At 42.7% G+C, this 19,160-nt stretch overlaps 1 protein-coding gene across 17 annotated transcripts in view; it reads left to right on the forward strand.

The window, feature by feature from the left end:
- The window catches only part of IFT140 (intraflagellar transport 140), a 90,681-nt gene that overhangs the window by 24,138 nt on the left and 47,383 nt on the right, over positions 1-19,160 (forward strand). For all 17 annotated transcript variants that reach the window (XM_086855109.1, XM_086855099.1, XM_086855104.1 and 14 more), the window contains 7 exons: positions 6,931-7,134; positions 7,529-7,601; positions 8,725-8,816; positions 9,617-9,744; positions 11,342-11,459; positions 11,904-12,031; positions 17,311-17,458. In XM_086855109.1, the coding sequence (XP_086711235.1) occupies positions 6,931-7,134; positions 7,529-7,601; positions 8,725-8,816; positions 9,617-9,744; positions 11,342-11,459; positions 11,904-12,031; positions 17,311-17,458 (891 nt within the window). The remainder of the gene's footprint in view (positions 1-6,930; positions 7,135-7,528; positions 7,602-8,724; positions 8,817-9,616; positions 9,745-11,341; positions 11,460-11,903; positions 12,032-17,310; positions 17,459-19,160) is intronic.

Raw genomic sequence — 19,160 nt, forward strand, 5'->3', positions numbered from 1 at the left:
TATATATTTCCTAGTAAAGGACATGCAAAGATTCCTTTTCCCATCTTTTTTCCTGGGAGCCCTGTATTTTTGAAGTTATAATAATTTGGAGGGAGAGGCCATCTTTCCATTCCAGGAAGATTCCTGCCTTCCTTGGCACACACATGTCTTTTAAACCAGTATATTAATTGGTGACTAAGGTGGGGCCCAAGGGCATTGAGAGGAAAGGATGAAAAGAGAATAATAATTCTTGAGTAACCCATTTGTGTACTGGATATAGAAACCGTATTAGGCAGCACTATATGGTCTAGCCTACCCTGGTTTGGTTGGCATATGATCATGGCTGTTTTTCCTGTTTGCAGGTCATTATTTAAACATGGGTCCTATAACTAAGGCCATTGTGGCTATTTCCCAGTTTGTAGAATGGGTCAATAAGGTGAGGAATTCAGTGCTTATAATCTTCTTCTGGAATGTGGGCACAAGGCTATATAACTATCACAGATGAAGTCTGTATCTTTGGGGTTTCCTTAATAATGCTACCTATAGTGAGGAAGCAACACAGGGAGGAATTTTCTCCCAGCCCTTCACTCACTTCTTTGGGTCTACAACAACAGCTTCTGAAGAGTTAATATTTCCCCTAGAAGTTAAAGATATCATATACTTTTCTATGTTTGTATTCAGTGAGGTACATCCACCATTCAGAGACAGGGTGAGGTTACCTTGTATAGCTGTCCCAACACCTGCCACAGAGGTCAGGGACACTGACCACCAGTGCAGAACCACCTGCAGTCAGAGGAAAAGGTGGATGGTGCAGTAGCGGAACAAACAGATGTTACAAATGTCCAGGTTCCAGGGGGCCACAGCAGTCACCCCTTTGCAGAAGAGGAACAGTAAAACCAATTTGGTGTGCCCAGCTAATGATGATGGGGAACCAGGGCCCCCACAACCAGCAGAAGAGCCAGAGCTGGAGATCGTCACTGAGTCCCTGTTGTCAGACAGTCTCTGCAGTCTGCAGAAAGGCATTACATGATGGAGGGGGTGAGGCTTTTTGGCTTGGTTGATACAAGTTTGGAACCTTACGGGTACAGGCATGCAATTTGATGGCAAGGCTGTTGGATTCCTTGGTCTGGGATGTGGCCATTGAGCAGGTGTTTGTGAGGGAGCCAGGACCCCTTTCTGTCGCTCTATTGGGAACAGTGAGAAGAATGACACAAACTCTCTTTTGGAGTCAAACTGGAGAATTTCTCCCTGTTTATTGCCTAAGATCTTCTTTATAGACCGATACGTGAAAGTACAGAAAAGTAAAACTTATTGGTTAGTAAACTAACATCACCGTCATTGGTCAGTGGGGTTCACCACCCTTCGACCTTCTCTTGCAAGAAAACAAGGAACAGACAGCACCTGCAAGGCTGTTTTCTATCTCTGAGGATTGTTTTAATTCCTCCTTATGATTTCCCAGGTCACTTTCTCAAGCAAGATTGAGAAAGTTATGCGGCCTGCTATTCCACAGGCACTCTGCTGCCTGCTTCATAGTTAGCATCCATACCTTTCTTTCCAGGAGTGGCTTCTAGCAAATGTAAGAGAGGTTTGTTTACGGGAACAGACTGCTGGAGCAACATCATAAAAAGCCATGGAAGACCATGGAGGAAGGATCCAACACCTGAGAGAAACAGCAGTGTTGGAGATGCTTTTTGGAAGGAATGGACAACACGATAATGACCTTAATAAGGTCAGGTGCACAGTGCAAATGTGATGGAGTCTTGTATATCAGGGACCATCTGAATACTTCAGTTTAATGGCAAACATGCATCTCAAGGGCAACCAGGAGACAATGGACTCTGTGGCAAGCAAACTTAGGAATTACAAGAGTAGGGTCCAAGGCCTGATGCAGACCCACATCTCTACTGTAGATACACTGGTGGAGAGTCTCAAGGATGATAATAAAAAACTCAGGGAGAGATGTTTACCTGTGGCACTAGTGCAAATCAGAAGTCAGAGCCAGATGGCCCCCAGACAGAGAGAGCGGGTATGCCCCACAAACTGACTTGTTATATTTCCTACTCAACCATGGAGAAAACATGAGACAGTGGAACAGGAAACCTACCAGTGTCCTGGCAGCCTGAATACAAGAACTGAAGGAGAAAGGAAAAGGGAAGTCGGTGAGAGTGAATGCAGTACCAGTTTCCCATGGGCAAGGATCTGACCCACTGGAAGGTACCTCCCATATGGATTCACAAGAACCAGTATTAGAGGGGTCAGGTAGGGACCCTGGGGGATGATCATGTCTACTGGACCATGTGGATCCAATGGCCATTGGCATCAAACCCACAAGAATACAAGGCTTTAGTTGACACTGATGCTCAATGTGTGTTAATGCCACCAAGATGTGTGTGGTGTTGGGGGTTAGGCATCCTTTTAGTTCTGGCTCACATGTGGAATTTTTACCCATTAGTTGTGAGGGGGGGAAGGGGGGCAGGAAAAAGGGAAGGCGGGGACAGTTTTGCTGGCTTCTTCAGCTTCAGAAAAGCACACTTTGCTGGGAGCTGTTGCTGTGGGGAGAAGGGAATTCGCCATCACCCAGATGGAGCTGCTGCTTCTTCTTCTTCCTCTCCCCTCTTCGTTGGTGGCCTCACACCCCCTGTCCTGCCGGGACATGGCAGTGCCAGGCACCGCCATGGAGCTACTGATCCACCTCAGCCACAGCCCAGGGTCTTTGCTCAATCCTGCCATTCCAGCTGGGTGTTCCGCTGAGTCCTGGAGGAGTACTGGGACTGGCTGCCCAAGGGGGTTTGTGAAGCAAAGCCTCTACTCCATCCTTTCCCATCTTGGCCAAAAAGGCTGTCACTGGGTCCCCGGTTCTGTTTTGTTGTTAACACTGTAGTTATTGTTGTTTGTTTGCCTCGTTATACATACTAGTAAAGAACTGTTATTCCTATCCCCAGATCTCTGCCTGAGAGCCCCTTGATTTCAAAATTATAATAATTTGGAGGGAGGGGGTCTACATTTTCATTCCAAGGGAGGCTCCTGCCCTCCCTACCAGACACCTGTCTTCCAAAACCAAGACAGTGGGGTCAGAAACAGTCTTCATTTCTGGGGTGACAGGGAGTTCTTGAGAGCTGAAGGTGTTGGAAGCTGAAGTGAGCTTGACTGGGAAGGACTGGCAGAAGCACCCCATTGTAACAGGTCCAGATGCCCCATATATTCATGGCATTGGCTACCTTAAGAACAGATACTTCAAATACCCAAGAGGACATTGATGGGCTTTTGGAATTGCTGCTGTGGAGATAGAATTAGGCAGCTAAATACCTTGCCTGGACTCTCCGAAAATCCTTCTGTGGTTAGCACTTTTGAAGGTAGAAGAATAGCAAGTACTGATTGCCACCTCAATAGTGCATTGCTGACTGTACCAAACAAATCAAGATGCCATGATCTCCATTCACAAGATGACCCATGAGCTGGAGAATCAAGGAGTGTTCAGCAGCTTGCCCTTTGGCCCCATTTGGCCTTTGTGCAAGTCTTATGGGGAATGGAGATTGACAATGGACTATCATGGCTTGAATGAAGTTACACCATCACTGAGTGCTGCTGTGCTGGACATGTTGCAGCTCCAGTACAAGCTGGAGTCCATGGTAGTGAAGTGGTGCCACTATTGACATTGCCAATGCATTTTTCTCCATTCCCCTGGCAGCAGAATGCAGGCCTCAGTTTGCCTTCATGTGGAGGGGTGTGCAATACACCTGGTACCAACTGCCCCAGGGTTGGAAGCACAGCCCCACCATCTGCCATGGACTGATCTGGACTGCACTGGAAAAGGGTGAGGCTCCAGAACATCTGCAGTACATTGATGACATCATCACTTGGGGGAACAACGCAGCAGAAGTCTTTGAGAAAGGAGAAAAGATCATCCAGATTCTCCTGAAAGCTGGTTTAGTCATCCAAAAGAGTAAGATCAAGAGACCTGCTTGAGAGATCCAGTTCCTGGGAGTGAAGTGGCAAGATGGATGGTGCCAGATACCCACCAAGGTCATCAACAGGATCACAGCAATATCTCCACTCACCAGCAAGAAGGAAACACAAGCTTTCCTAGGTGCCATAGGTTTCTGCAGAATGCACATCCCAGGGTACAGTCAGTTTGTGAGCCCTCTTTACCTGGTAGCTCTCAAGAAGGACATTTCTGCTTGGAAACAGTACAGCAGCAAGCCTTTGCCTAGATCAAGCTGTGGGCTGCTCATGTGATAGCCCTTGGCTCAGTCAGGACAGAACCAGAGGTGAAGAATGTGCTCTACTCTGCAGCTGAGAGCCATGGTCTTTCCTGGAGCCTCTGGCAGGTGCCTGATGAGACTCTGGGCCAGCCACTGGGATTCTGGAGGTGAAGTTACAGAGGGTCCGAAGCCAACTACACCCCAAGAGAGGAGATCCTGGCAGTGTATGAAGGAGTTCAGGCTGCCTCAGTGGTGGCTGGCACAGAGGCACAACTTCTGGCACCCTGACTGCCACTGCTGAGGTGGATGTTTAAAGGAAAGGTTCCCTCTACCCATCAAGCCACCAATCCTACACGGAGTAAGTGGATTGCCTTGATTACACAGCGCAACTGTATTGGAAACCCAAATCATACCGGGATCTTGTAAATAATTATGAATTGGCCTGAAGATGAGGACTTTGTTCTGACAGATGAAGAGAAGAAACAGGTGATGTGAGCTGAGGAAACTCCACCATACAATCAACTGCCAACTAAGAAATATCTTTTCACTAATGATTCCTGTCACGTAGCAATGAATTGAAAATGGAAAACAGCCAAGTGGAGCCCCATGTGACAAGTTACAGAAGCTACCAAAGGAGAGGGTAATTCAAGCCAGTTTGCACAACTCAAAGCCATCCAATTGGCCCTGGACATTGCTGAATGAGAGAAACCTACACTGACACTTAGGTGGTGGCAAATGGGCCATGAGGGTGGGTGGAAAGCTGGAAAAAGGCCATCTGGCAGTGTAGAGGAAGACCAGTCTGGACTGCTGATGAATGGCAAGACATTGCCACTTGAGTAGAGAAGCTACCTGTGAAAGTTTGTCATGCGAGTGCCCATGTCCCCAAGAGTTGGGCTAATGAGGAATACTGAAAGCAAACAGGTGGATCAGGCTGCAAAAATCAAGGTGTCATAGACAGATTTGGACTCACAAGACAAGGGAGAACTGTTCCTAGCTTGATGGGCCTGTGATACCTCAGGTCATCAAGGCATAGGTGCCACCTATAAGGGGATATGAGACTGAGAGGTGGATCTAACTGTGGACAGCATCTCCCAGGTTATCCATGATTGTGAAACTGATGTGCTGCAATCAAGCAGGCCAAGTGGGTGAAGCCCCTATGGTATGGTGGGCAGTGGTCCAATATAAGTATGGGGGGGGCTGGAAAATTGACTACATCACACTGCCTCAAACCTGCCAAGGCAAGTGCTATGTGCTCGCAATGGTAGAAGCCACCACTCCAACCACTGGATGGTTGGAAGCCTACCCTGTGCCTCACACCACTGCCCAGAACACCATCCTGGGCCTTGACAAGCAGGTCCTGTGGGAGGATAGTACCCTTGAGAGATCTGAGTGTGACAACAGGACTCATTTCAAGAACAGCCTTGTAAACACTTGGGCTAGAGAACATGGAATTTAGTGGGCATACCACATTCCTTACCCTGCACTAGCTGGTAGGGAAGTTTAGCAGTGCAATGGACTATTAAAAACAACATTGAAGGCTGTGGGAGGTAGGACCTTCAAGAAGTGGTATCTACATTTATCAAAGGCTACAGGGTTAGTTAACCCTGTTCCACTGTTCCCAGAGGTTCCACTAAGCTAGCTGGCCCTGCCCAATCTGATCCCCTGTGTGCCACAGATGGCGATAAGCTTCTGGTGGTGATATGAGAGGTATGTTAGGAAAGACTGTTTGGATGAATTATGCCTTGAGCAAAGACAAACCCATTTGTTGAGTTGTCTTTGCTCAGGAACATGGTTGCACTCAGTGGGTGATGCAGAAAGATGGAGAAACATAATGTATATCTCAACAGGACCTTATTTTGGGGTGAACTGTCTATGACATTGTGCCTGTACCCATATCTGCATGTATATATGTTTATAATTAGGATAATTGATGTATGTCTATAGTTAAAAAGTGTAAGTTCAATGTAACATGTTGGTATGTGAAAAAAAATTTGGGGTGGATAATGGTGGGGGTTAGGATTTCTCAAAAGAATTGCTTCTCATTTGTTATCTTCCTGATGCCACCATTAGCCCCTGGGGAGGCTCAGTGCTCACATCTGAGCATCCCCTGGAGCCACGGGGGAGCCACTGCAGCCCCTCTGCCTTGCCTAGTGCCTGCCTCCCCCTCAAGTGGTTGTGGCCATAACTACACCAAAAGGGAAATTGGTTGGGTGGGGAAACTTATGGTTTTTACTTTGTTGTTGTTTTTTGTTTGTTCTGTTATATATATTTATATACATATGTATAATACATGTAATCTTATATATGTATTACATATACTTTTGATATTTTTGTTTTAAATTTTTTTTTCTAATAAAGAACTGTTATTTCTTTTCCCATATTTTATCCTGGAAGCTCTGTATTTTTTAAGTTATAATAATTTGGAGGGAGGGGGCCATATTTTATCCTGGAAGCTCTGTATTTTTTAAGTTATAATAATTTGGAGGGAGGGGGCCATCTTTCCAATCCAGGAAGTTTCCTGCCTTCCTTGGCAGACACATGTCTTTTAAACCAGGAAACTGGGTAACGAGCATAATAGTTTGAATCTGTAATATTTCCCAGTCATTCCCCATAGTATTTAGATAGTTTGACTTTGCATAAGTATAAAGATACTTATTCTATCTTTCTCCACATTATTTCTCTTGGGACAATGCTGTGACAGTTCAAGACCAGAGATGAAATTGTGGTTTTTCTTTTTCTGTTATTATAGTGGGGATCCCGAAAAAACCTGCTGGCAGTGAACAACATCAGCTCTGTGGTGATCCTCAGTGAGCAGGCCATGTTGGCACATTTTCATCAGCAGGTGGCTGTGGTACAGGTGTCTCCCAACCTCTTCAATGTGACAATCTTCAGCGCAGGAATCACTCACAGCCTTCGTGTTGATATGAATGCTAATGGAGTCTTTGCTACTAAGGTTGATCGGTTGCTTTTTTATTTTTCATTTAGTTGCCTAATCAGCTGCCTAGTTAGGTTTATAGAGACCAAACTTCCTAAGTTTTTAAGATAGGCCTTTTTTTTTTAATACTCAACAAAGTGTTTTATGAAGGTATTGTTGTGACAGTAGCAATGGTGCTGTGGTGGAGCTCGTTTATTTTAAGATCGAACAGGGACTCAGGAATTCTCTATGGTGCTCACCAGAACCCAGAGAGCCTCTGGGCTACTAAAAGCCTTCAAACCCAATGTCCAGAAGATCTAGTAACTGGTAGCTATTGTAGGGAGGTCTTGCTGTGTTATTGCATGAATTTCTGCATGTTTCCAAAAGGAACTACATATGTATATTTATTTGGTGTTCTGTTTGTTTGTTTTAGGATGCTGTAGTTTTCTGGAATGGGAAGCAAGTGGCTGTCTTTGAGTGCTCAGGAGATGCCTTTAGAAGTGCAGGTAAGACTTAAAACGTTGGTCACAGTCGGAATGCTTCTTTTCTTCCAAAGTTATATGTTCATTCATGGTAGCTGATGAGCTGTAATCATAGAATCACATAACAGTTTGGGTTGGAAGGGACTTTAAAGTGCACCTTGTTTCAACCCTCCTGCCATGGACAGGGACACCTTCTAGACTGGAAAAAACCCTTAGAGCCTGAGAGAGCTTTTATCTGATGTAGCTAAATTGCATTATACAGGGCCTTGCACAAAACATTGTGTGAGGCTAGAACTACTTCCTTCTGTATATTTTTAAGTACACCATTGATGTTGATCAAGAAGAGCAATCTTTTCCTGTGTTTCCTTTTGCTTTTACAGATAAGACATGGCAATGGCTATTGAACACTTTTCCTTCACTTTAAAAAAAGTGTAATCAAGGTTACCTAGCAGTCACATAGGAACTGGGAAGGAGGCTTTTTGTCCCAGCTCTCAGGAGAAATTGTCCCATAAATTGCTATATATAGTGCCAAGTGGAGTAGATTAGCTTTTTAAATTATTAATTCTCCCAAAGTATTTCTGCATTCAGAAATAAGTGATGTAGAATTCTATCAATTCCATCCTAGATCTTGGGATTTATCTTTTAAGAATCATTAAGGTTTTTTTGCTTGTCTATTTACTGATATATTTTAAAACTTTTCCATGCTGAATCATTGCTTTATTATGACCACGGTCCTACCAGTCTACACCACTCCTGAAGTTATTGCAGAGCCACTGTTCTGACAGAGATTCTGTTATCCCTCTTCAGTAGCAGTTCACTGAAGAAAAAAGTGAATTTTCTTGCCAGTACCTCACACTGCACTTTTTTTTTCTTTCTTTCACTCCCCATATCAGCTCTTTGCCCTTCCTCTCACTTGTATACATGGACAGAGTGTACCAACACCTGTTTACAATGGGAGCTCCAGCTTTTAAATGTAGCGGCAGTATGGAAGTAGGCTAAAATACCAAGGAATTTGGATTCAATAGTGACAGACAGATTGAAAAAGGGATTTGGTGCAAGATAGTGGAAATTGTGTGCTATAAGTTACTTTTTTTTCTTCTTACAGAACATATTTATTATAATGATGGCTTTGTTGTGATTGTTCCAGGCTCTTTCCTTTGTGACTCTCCAGTTCTGTCTGTTCATGGAGAAAATCTGTACACAGTGGAACCGTATCGGATCCAGGTCCGCACCTGGCAGGTGAGGACTGAGGAAACCATGAAGGGACAAATAGGCCTTGTTGTTTTCAAAGGCTGGTGTTAGAGCTTAAAAGTAAAGTGCATGATCTTTCTAAATCTACTAACTCTACCTTGTCATAATGCAGTACTCACAATAAAAATGATTTTGAGTATTTCAACAGAAAGATCTTTGACATTTTGTGTTCTTTAAAAAGTCTGTGACTCTGAGCACTACTGCAATGTAACTAATAAATATTTACAGACTTGAAGACGATCTAAAGTGCATGCAAGTTGAAATACTTATATTACTTTCAGGAAGATGATCATACTGAATATTCTGACAAGATAATGAAAAATACCACTTGCACATTTTGTGTGAACCTTTGTGGCCTCTGCTAGTCTGTGAGAACCAAAAAGAGAAATCTAATTATTAGAGTTCTATGACACATCATTTTATTTAGGAAGTAAATGTTATATTTTAGAATGGGTGTGATTCATCACATAAATATAATATATCTGTTTTTACAGATATATATTTAAGGACCTTCAGGGACTTGATATTTCTGTATGTCTTTCACTTGGTAAAGTTTGTGTTACTAAAGAGGAAATTATTGCAGAAGAATGCCTTTAAATTTAGACTTATTTGAGGTTATGAACACACCTGAAACACAGATTACATTTTGTGTGTATGTTTCTCCAATTTGCTTAGAGTGATTAATCTAACACAGAAGTTCAGCAATTTGTGACTCAAGTTGGTGACAAAATAGTCCCTTCTAGTGAGGCTTTGGCCACACAAACCTGGTGTTACACATTTCTTCCCAGGGCACAGTTAAACAGTTGCTGGTGTTCTCCGAAGCAGAGGGGAATCCTTGCCTCCTGGATGTCTGTGGGAATTTCCTGGCTGTGGGAACTGATCAGACTCAGTTGAAAATCTTTGATCTCTCACGCAGGTATTAATAAGGCTTTAAAAATAATCTGTTTGCAGTTAAGCATGTATTTTGTGAGGAATCTTTATCTGTATTTTATTTGATGAAAAGCAATATTCCCTTTGAATCTTCAGACAATATCAATCAGCTGTGTGAGCTGATGGCTTATTTCTAAAGCAAGGGAGGAACTGGGGAGTAAGTAGGCAAGTCATTGATGATGAGGATGATTATTTTAAAAAGAGGATACCATGAGGGATATTTGAGTGCATTTAAAAGTGTGTGGAGAATTTGTGGAATATTAAGCTAAGGATGTCCCATGTTTCTTCTGATAACTTGAACAAAACTTAATCTCAAAGAGCTGAAATGAAATCAGGTCTTGTATCTTCTCATAAATCAGCAAACTTGTTTCAATGAATCTATGGAGAAAGTGAACCTAGAACTGTGGAGACTCTGTTCTTCCTCCTGTTTAGGTTAAGAAGTTTACCTGACTTGGTTCAAACATTGCTGTACTCTCATACTGACAAACATAAAAAAGACATCAACATGACATTCATTTTGAAAATTTAGCTGCTGATGACAAATGTAATTTTGAAAAGCTGAAAAACCTTGAAGAGTGAAACAGATTCTGTTCTTCTGTGTATGCTGTCACCACAGGAATGCTAAAGTCTAGTTAGTTGCCCTCTGGAAACTATTTGGTTTGGGATCACACACATTCCACCTGGGACAGTTTGAAGGTTGTTAGATTTGGGCAGGTTGTAACTAGCATAAATATTGGACTATGATGTCTGATAGTGAGAAAAAAGAGTTTCACTCATAAGTGTTATGATAAATTTTTGTGTTTGGTACTGAAAATACCCCTTCTCAAATTATGACACTTTAATTTCAGGGCACCATAGTTGGCTTAGAACAAATGTTATTTTCATAGAATCAAAGATTATTTTTTTATGAGATTGTATTATAACTCTAAATTGCTGTCACTTCAAATTACTGTCACTTCTTTTTACTGCATTTTTTTGTTTCATGAGATTTGTCCTCTGTTGCTAACTGATTACTGGGTTTGTATCTATACAGCAATAAGATTTTTATGAGATAATAAAATATGTAAATGTGCCCTGCTAATGACATTTCTTTGCTCCTGCTCCACAGTGTGCTTTCCATACACAGAAATTTTATGTGATGCGCTCTATTCAACATTCATGGTACTGTTAACTTCTGTAGGAAAAGCAGACATCTGAATTCAGAATTCTGGTCAGATGTTCTTGCTGTATTTTCTTTCCTTCCTTTGCTCTCGGAACCAGTTTTAAAGGTGCAGAACTTAATATCCAGCAAAAACAGAACAGACGATTGGTGATACAAGCATCATAAAGTCACCCTAGGACACCATATTTTGGGAATCCTGTAGAAGCACTTGCTGATTCATTGAGGAAAGAATGTCTGTTAAGTTATTCCTGAAAGAAAGGAAGTGACAGCAATCCTCTGGAGAGGGAGTCTGGGGCAGTGGTGTCATACAGTCAAAATAGTTTTCTTTTAAAAGTCTTACCCATAATTTGCTAAATGTTTTGGCTGATGCATATTGCCAGTTGCTTGCCACCATATAATTGAAGTTTATTCCTTCCCACAGAGAGGCAAAAGTGCACTGCAACAGCAAGAGTTTATCTAAGCTGCTCCCTGGCTGCAGAGATATTGTGTCTGTGAAGTGCAATGCTAATGGCAGCAAAGTCAGCATCCTTGTCAGCAGGGTGAGGCACAGCTCTTCACTCACTGTCTGGGACTTCTCCTTTGGTTCATAGACGGGTGTGGGTCAAGATTACTGAGGACGCAAGAATCACTTCTCAGAAATAAACCTATCTGGTCCAGGCAGTGTATTGAATCATGTAATGAAGTGTTATGTCCCAGCATTAATTAAGGTCTCTTAAGGCTTTGTTCTGTGTTGGGAGCAATCCAGAAAAAGAATATTTCAGTTACAAAAGCTGCTTTATAGCATTTCAAAGAAATCCAAGGCTGACTCGTTGGAATAGAAAACCAGCCAGGAATTTTCTGGTAAGGAATTTTCTTTCTTTAGAAAGAAAGAACTTATGTGATTACCAGCAAAGAAAGCTGAGAGCATGAAGTGGATGGGATAAACATACCTGTTCTTCTTTTTGACTGCATGCTCCAGCAACCTTTGTTTTCCTTTCCTGTAGGCAGATGGGAACATCGATTCCAAGATCTATTTCTATGATGTTGAAATGGACCAGGTTACGCTCTTTGATTTCAAGGCTGAACAGGGACATGGTAGAGAGAACCTTTCTGCTGGACAAGGCACTGGCAAGTAAGGAACTTCTATTTCAAGAAGCATTAATGGTGGATTTAGGATGGAAATTTGCCCTGTGGAGAAAAGCACACCTTAATGCTGACATTCCTCTGTCTTGGGAAGGACCTTGTATGAATTTAATTATTTATTTCTGAAGAACTGATTAACACTGGTGAATTGTGTTCCCATCAAGCTGCATCCCTGTCTATTCCAATAAGGTGAGCTAGGTAGTGTCAAATGAAGGTCCCAGTGTTGTGGTTTGACATTGGCCAAACACTAGGCACCCACAAGAGTCATTTGCTTACCTTGTCTTTACAGTTGGGCAGAGAGGAGGAAAGAACAAAAAAAAGGAAATAACAAAGGGTTCATGAATTGAGCTAAGGACTGTGAGAAAATCACTCTAAGGGCAAAATGGGTTTAAATTTAAAGGTATAAAATATATTTATTATTAACAGATTCAGAGGAGGATAATAAGAAGTATAAAATAAGCCCTTAAAACACCTCTTGTCCTGCCAGCCCATCCCTCCTTCCCACCAACAGTGCAGGGAGATAGGGCCATGGGAGTTTTGGTCAGTTTGTCACTCAAGATGATCTTCTGTTCACTCAGGGAGAGGATTCTTACCTCTGCTATGCCATGGGTTCCCTCCCACAGGCAGTCTTCTCAAAACTGTTGTGGCATGGGGTCACTTGTTGTGGGGTGCAGTCCTTGAAGGATAGGCTGCTTTAATTTGGAAGCAAGGGCTCACTCTCTCTATTCAGGTCTTCTACTAGACCACAGTTTTCTCTGGCATCCACCCACTCCTGCAGGAGCACTTTTCTCATGGGATTCGAGTGGATTTCTGCATCCCCTGTGGACTTCATGCATTACAAGGGGAAAGTTTGTTTCACCATAGTCCTCACCATGGTCTGCAGAGTAATCTCAGTTCCAGCACTTGGAGAGCCTCCTCCCCCTCTTTCTTTTCTACTGACTTTGGCGTCGCCATGTTTTCCCTCATGTGTCCTCACTTCCTTCTCTTCTCTGACTAGAAAAAAACTCCTGCTTGTAGGTACCATTGCCAACAAGTTGCAATAATTCAAAGATTCTTGCAGGATCACACAGCACTAAGAAGTTGATCCTGTCTAGGTTGCAACTGGGGATTTGCTCATCATGCTTTCACTGCTGGCCAGGCAGCCCTGCTGTCATCATGTAGGCAGTGGTGGCTGCTGCGATGCTGGTGCTGTTTAATGCCTCTCTTCATGTGGGACACTGGGAAGGAGAAGCCACTGCTGCCCCTGCCCTTCTACCCCCAGAGCCAGGTGGCCAGGCAGGCAAGGCTCGCCATGGGCTCTGCCAGCATGGCAGTCACTGTGGCACCTCCCCACCCTTGAGGGAAAACTGCCTGTGTGGTGTTTTGATTTTCTTCTTAAATGTGTTATCACAGAGGTATTACCAACCTCTCTAATTGGACCAAAGTGGAAGCTTCTAGCAGCTTCTCACAGAAGCCACCCCTGTGACCCCCCATTCCCCTCACCCCTCCTTGCCCCGCAGCCAAACACAAGGCTATGCCAAATCAACACACCCAGAAAGCAAGCTCAAAATAAACAGGAGGTAAGAAGGTAGTTCTTCAGCCAACATGCAGCTGAGCCAAGGAACTCCTTGGAAAGGAAGTAGAGAAGATGAAGGAAGGGCTTATGGAGATATTGGACAAATTCATAGAAGAGGAATTCAGGGAGAGTTACTAGTGCTTTCGAAGGCACAGCTAGCTAAAGAGATCTCTGAGGAGAGGATGGCTTGGTGTAAGGGGTTTTATACAGAGGTATTACACCACTAGAATCAGGATTCAGATCTTTAAATAAAGAAAAATCTTGGAAAGCTACCCTTCCTTGAAGAGTTTATATAATAAGGAACTGAGAAGAGGACATTGTGGAGGTTCTTGTAGGAATAAAGGTATTTTTAAAATATAATAAAAGTTTGGTTTGTGTGGATAAAAAACTTATGAGGTGTCTATTTAGACCTGATGCCTTTCTGTTCATGCAAACTGTGCTGTAGGAAGTGCATTAGAAATCCTAGCAGCACAAAGCAGTGAAGTAGAAATGCTTGTGAAAATATGGTATAATATCAGAGTACAAATTCCCATTTGATTCTATAATAATTTTTCTGACTGTATTTTTCTTAAGAAAAGCTGGCATTGGAACAGGTGGATTGCTTCTTAGCAACTATCTGCTATGGGTATTACAAGCAAAAATAGGAATATACTCTCCTTACCACTTGTAGTAGTTTAAATTCACTAATTTTTGTTTCCCAGCCAATGCACCAAATAATGTGGTGGTTTTAGCTCTAGCTAGAATCACCAGGGTACTTACTTATTTCTTGCTGTGAGATATGGATTAGGAGAAGACAAAACAGGCTCAAAACTTAAAAGGAACAAAGAAAGTTTATTAACAGAACTACAAGAATAAGAAACCAGAATAAAACTTTCAGAAACCTTTTCTACCCCCCCCACCCAACCTTTTCCGAGACAAAACCTGAGATGTTAAAGCAAGACCAACTATACAATAGCCTTTTCATAAGTCTCTGTGGGAGAGGAGTTTTCTCTTGACATTCCATGGAGAGTTCTCCACAAGAAAAACAGTTTTCCTGTGGCTTTTCATTTCCATGTCTGGCAGCCACCTGGAAAAAACTCTGCCATTATACTTTCCTCCCATTTTCACATTACTCTAAGGTGTGTTCATGGGCCATGAACTCAAAGGGTAGTATTTTAAGGATGAGTTATTCAAAGGCAAAGGTTCTCTTTATCTGTTTCTATTATCATCTCTGGGAACAGAGGTTTTCTCCTTTTCTCCCCTGGGGCAAAGGGTCTTCATCAGCCCTCACCTCTCTTTCTCTCTGCTCAAGCATCTCATGGGATCACAGCTACTCCACCATCTGCTTAGCTTCATCAATGGATACTTTTGCTCAGATTTACAGTTTGAACAGTTCATTCCCCCCCAGTACTTTCATGAATTAAAGGAGTTTTTCATAACATTGTTGTCCATCTCCATGGCCCTACCAAAAGAATATTTCAGCTTATTAAAGCATCTCCTCATTCTTCTTCTATCTTAGGCTGACTCCTTCCTTCACTGATTTTGATGTTTCATGTTGTCTTTTTACATGTTGATTGCTCCCACTTTCCTCTCTTTGGAGAGGGGATTAAGTCTGCAGGTCTCATCTGAGTAGTGAAAGGGTTAAACCTTGCACAGGTCTTGTGGATGGTGATGTGATCTCTGCCAGTGCAGCAGCCCGGACTGTTTGTGATGGAGGATTTTTTTCAGTGGTTGTGCTGGGGGAGGGTGGCTAGGATCTCAGCAGCCAGGCTAGCACTCAGAGGCAGCATGCTGCAAGCTGATAGCTTCCCCTCTCCTTACTCGGCAGTTTCTGCTGAATTCCAGTGGCAGCAGAATTTCACCTGAGCCAGGGACCGGCCTGGCCCGGCAGCACCGCTGTACAGGGCTTGGCGAGCTTCCCGAGGAGGCTTAGCCCCTCTGGAAAGGGGCTTCTGCCACCCCACAGTCTCCATCCCCCCCCCGGGAGCCGCTGCAGTCCGGCCCATAAGGGCCGCGGGGGAGCAGACCAGCTGCACCAGAGTTCTGTTGCCTTTCAAGGCCAGAAAGAAATAGAGACAGAAACTCCCAGGCTTAGGTTTAAAAGGTGGTATTCACAAAGGTGATCTCACTTTTCAGCAGTGAAAAATGTTGTTAATTCTCAGAAATGACCAGCTGTTGTCCAGGTCTCAAGCAGAGAAGAAACTCACAGCAGTCTCTCTCAGAGGAGTTACTTCCATGGATATTTCCCACATTTTTTCCTAAATGCCAACCTACCACATCACTGAAAGCCAGAAGAAACCACTCAGTTCATCAAAAACTAAGGCAAATGTAAATCTGGGGTCTTACATCCTGGTTAGTTATGCAGTAGTGCAGTCTAGAGTAAGTGAGGAAGTTGTTTCCAAGTGCGGTATCTTGTGTAGCCCAACAGAGGCCAACCCAAGCCAGGAGTGCTGTTTCACTGTTTGAGTGTTAGTGTCTGTGTGAATAATCCATTTATCTGTGCTTTCTTTTAAAGGATCTTCAAATTAGAGTGAGTAAACTCAGCAGAAAGTGTTAATAATCCTCTTCTGCTTCTCTTTCCCTCCTCCTGAGACAAAATCTAAACACTCCCAAGTTTTTTACACAAATTCTGTTTTTCAGTTTGCAGTTTACTGATTGTGAATTCCATGGCAGGGAGAGGACTTAGGTTTCTGCACCTTTTTGAATGTCTGTTTCAATTTGCCCTCTAGCCCTACTCCAATCCTCCCCACAAATTCCACCCTTCCGTGGTGACAGCAAGTGAGAAAATATTTTAATGATGTCTTTGGATTCTCTTTTAAATAATTTGACATTTTTTAAGAAGAATGAATACTAAGCCATTGCTAAAATAGTGTGATTCTGTATGTCTGTAGTCTTGATATGGCTGGCACTGAAGTAATAATTGAAATGCCCAAAGGAGGCAGTAAGATGTTACTATTTAAATTGCTGACAGAGACTGGCTTTCCCGAGGCTTTAGGAGAAGCCCTTGTGCTTAATGTGCTGTTTCACAGTGCCTCAGAATTCTTGACATACAATAGGTGGTGGTTGGTCCCTTCTTCCAGGTAACAGTCAATAGGATGAGAGGAAATGGCCTCAAGTTGTGCCAGTAAAGATTTAGGTTGGGTATTAGGAAAAATTTCTTCAGGTAGAATTGTCAGGCACTGGAACTGGCTGGCCACAGCAGTAGTGGAATCACCATCCTGGGAATGTTCATAAAATGTGTGGATGTGGCACTCTGGGGCATGGTTTAGTGGTGAATGAGGTGGTGGTGCTGGGTGCATGGCTGGACTTGGTGATTTTAGAGGGCTCTTCCAATCGTAATGATTCCATGGTTTGAAGACAGAGCTGAGGTAGCCGCTGTGTTACAGCAGCAGACACTGAGGTAGGTAGTTTGAAGGATGTTCAAGTGTTTATGTAGGACCTGCAATGTCAAGGGAGGCAGATTTTGAGTACCTATTTTTATAGGCAATACCAATTTTTTTCCTACCAAAATGCTTTATGTCCTGTCACCACTGTCAGTGTAAAAGACCAAACTAGCAATGTCATTGCCATGTGTAAAATGTTAGGAGTCAGGAAAATGTATCTGGTTAATGTTCTAATACAGAGTATAAATAGCTGACAATGATCCCTTGGCTGGAGATTTATCTACATTCATGCATAGAATGGGCTGGAATTACTTTGTTTCCCTTTCTGCACCTTTTCTTGTCTCTTCATAGGTTTGTAGTGGAGTATCCAGAGTTGCACAGTTACATCCCTGCTCGCCATTTTTGGGACCAGAGTGAACCAAGACTTTTTGTATGTGAAGCAATTCCTGAAACAGGCTTCCAACCTTCTGACCAAAAGGAAAACCAGACTGAGGGCACAGTATGGTCTTTTTCATTTGTTTTATCTTGTTTTACATAGAGTTCTCCCTGTCCAAGCAATAAATCCTTTGTGATTCATTAAGGATGTAGGAGTGGGTAGTACACATTACTATGTGCAGAAATGAGTTGTGAGCCCTGTGTTTGCTGTCTGTGTTTCAGGCAGTCCCTCTATGGCAGCTCTCTGGTTTGGGCAGAGCTTGCACATTCTGAAGAAGAAAAAGAGGGATTTCTTTAGCTGTGATACAATTTTGGGAATGATCTTAATTCAAGCTTGTATCTGGACTACAGTTATTCAGGTGACATTATTGGGTAGATTGATAATCTTGAAGTTTGTAACTTAAAAAATAGCTGATTTTATATCTTGAGTCCACTTTTAGCAGCAAGAATTAACTTGATAGAATAATAGGGATGTTACTGTTAAGGTGAACAGAGAAATATGCTCTTCCACCCAGTCCCTCCAGTTTTCTGCTTTTCTGGAGAGGAATTGTACATTTTTATGGGACTTCCCAAATTATCTGTTATTGGTATTCATAACACTCGTTCGCGGTGAGAGACTTCTCCTGGGTCAAGCTGTTCAGGTATAAGCAATTTATTGTAAGGGCAATGAGAGGGAGAGACCTGTGTCTGCTGCCAGCCTCAGCGTCCTCGTGGTTGGGGTGAGGGGAGAGAGAGAGATGGGGAGAGCAGGAGAGGAGAGGTTGGAGATGGGGAGGGAGGGAACAAGAGCAACAGAGGGAGAGCAGGGAACCAGGGAGGCTTAGGAGAGAGGGGGGAGGACAAGAGAGGGTAAGAGGGGGAAAGACCAAGAGGGTAAGAGAGGGAGAGAGGGAAAACTAAGAGAGTAAGGGAGGGAGAAACTAGGAGCAGGGAGAGGGGTAGGGAAAGGCTAAGAGGTGAGAGAGGGGTTAGAGCTAACAGAGTGCAAAGTTCTTGTTACAATACAATATATCTTTTTCTATAGTGAATATTCTAATTCCCAGTTACCAATCAATATGAGATACACCCACTAAAAAATTTACATATAGCCTATGAGCATCTCCATATTAACATACAATGTTGCATTTTAAACTCTAAAAGCTTTGTAAGTTCTTTCCTTGCTTCTTGACCTTTTGATTTTCTATCAGCAGAAGGACATTATTTCATCATCAGGGATTCTCCTTTAGCTGGCTAGGCTATTGTTCTTTGGTTATATAGTAACTAGTACTCAGCATCATGACTCAAAGCAGGCTTTCATTTTTACTTTGATTCTAGGCTTCATATTTTCAGAATCTTCTGCCAAACAATCACATTCATAAGGTTTCCCTGTTTCATCCTCCCCAACAATCTGTTATGGTCTTTTTTACATTAGAAAAAATACTTAATTTTTATTGATCAGAAGTAATCTAATCAAGATTTCTCTTATCACGCAATTCTTCCCCTTTCCCTGCTTTTGTGCTTGTAGTGCTCCTTACCACTTGGCATAGAACTGCCTACCCTGCATAAACATTCCATTGATTTGAAACATACATTTTTATCTCAAATTTTTAGATTTGTGCCTTATTTTAACTACATCTCCTAAAATTAAAGATAGAAAGCTCTTTTGTTGGTTAAAATGACCTTAGAACAACCATGAGAAGATCAAAGTAAAAAGGAGAAATGGGATAGGGATGTCTCAAAAGGCCTGGCTAGGGTCTTCTAGCAAAGAAAAGAACAATTCAACTTAA

Source organism: Cyanistes caeruleus, chromosome 17 (genome assembly GCF_971803275.1).
Source record: "Cyanistes caeruleus chromosome 17, bCyaCae1.hap1.1, whole genome shotgun sequence".
NCBI classification, from domain to species: Eukaryota; Metazoa; Chordata; class Aves; order Passeriformes; family Paridae; genus Cyanistes; species Cyanistes caeruleus.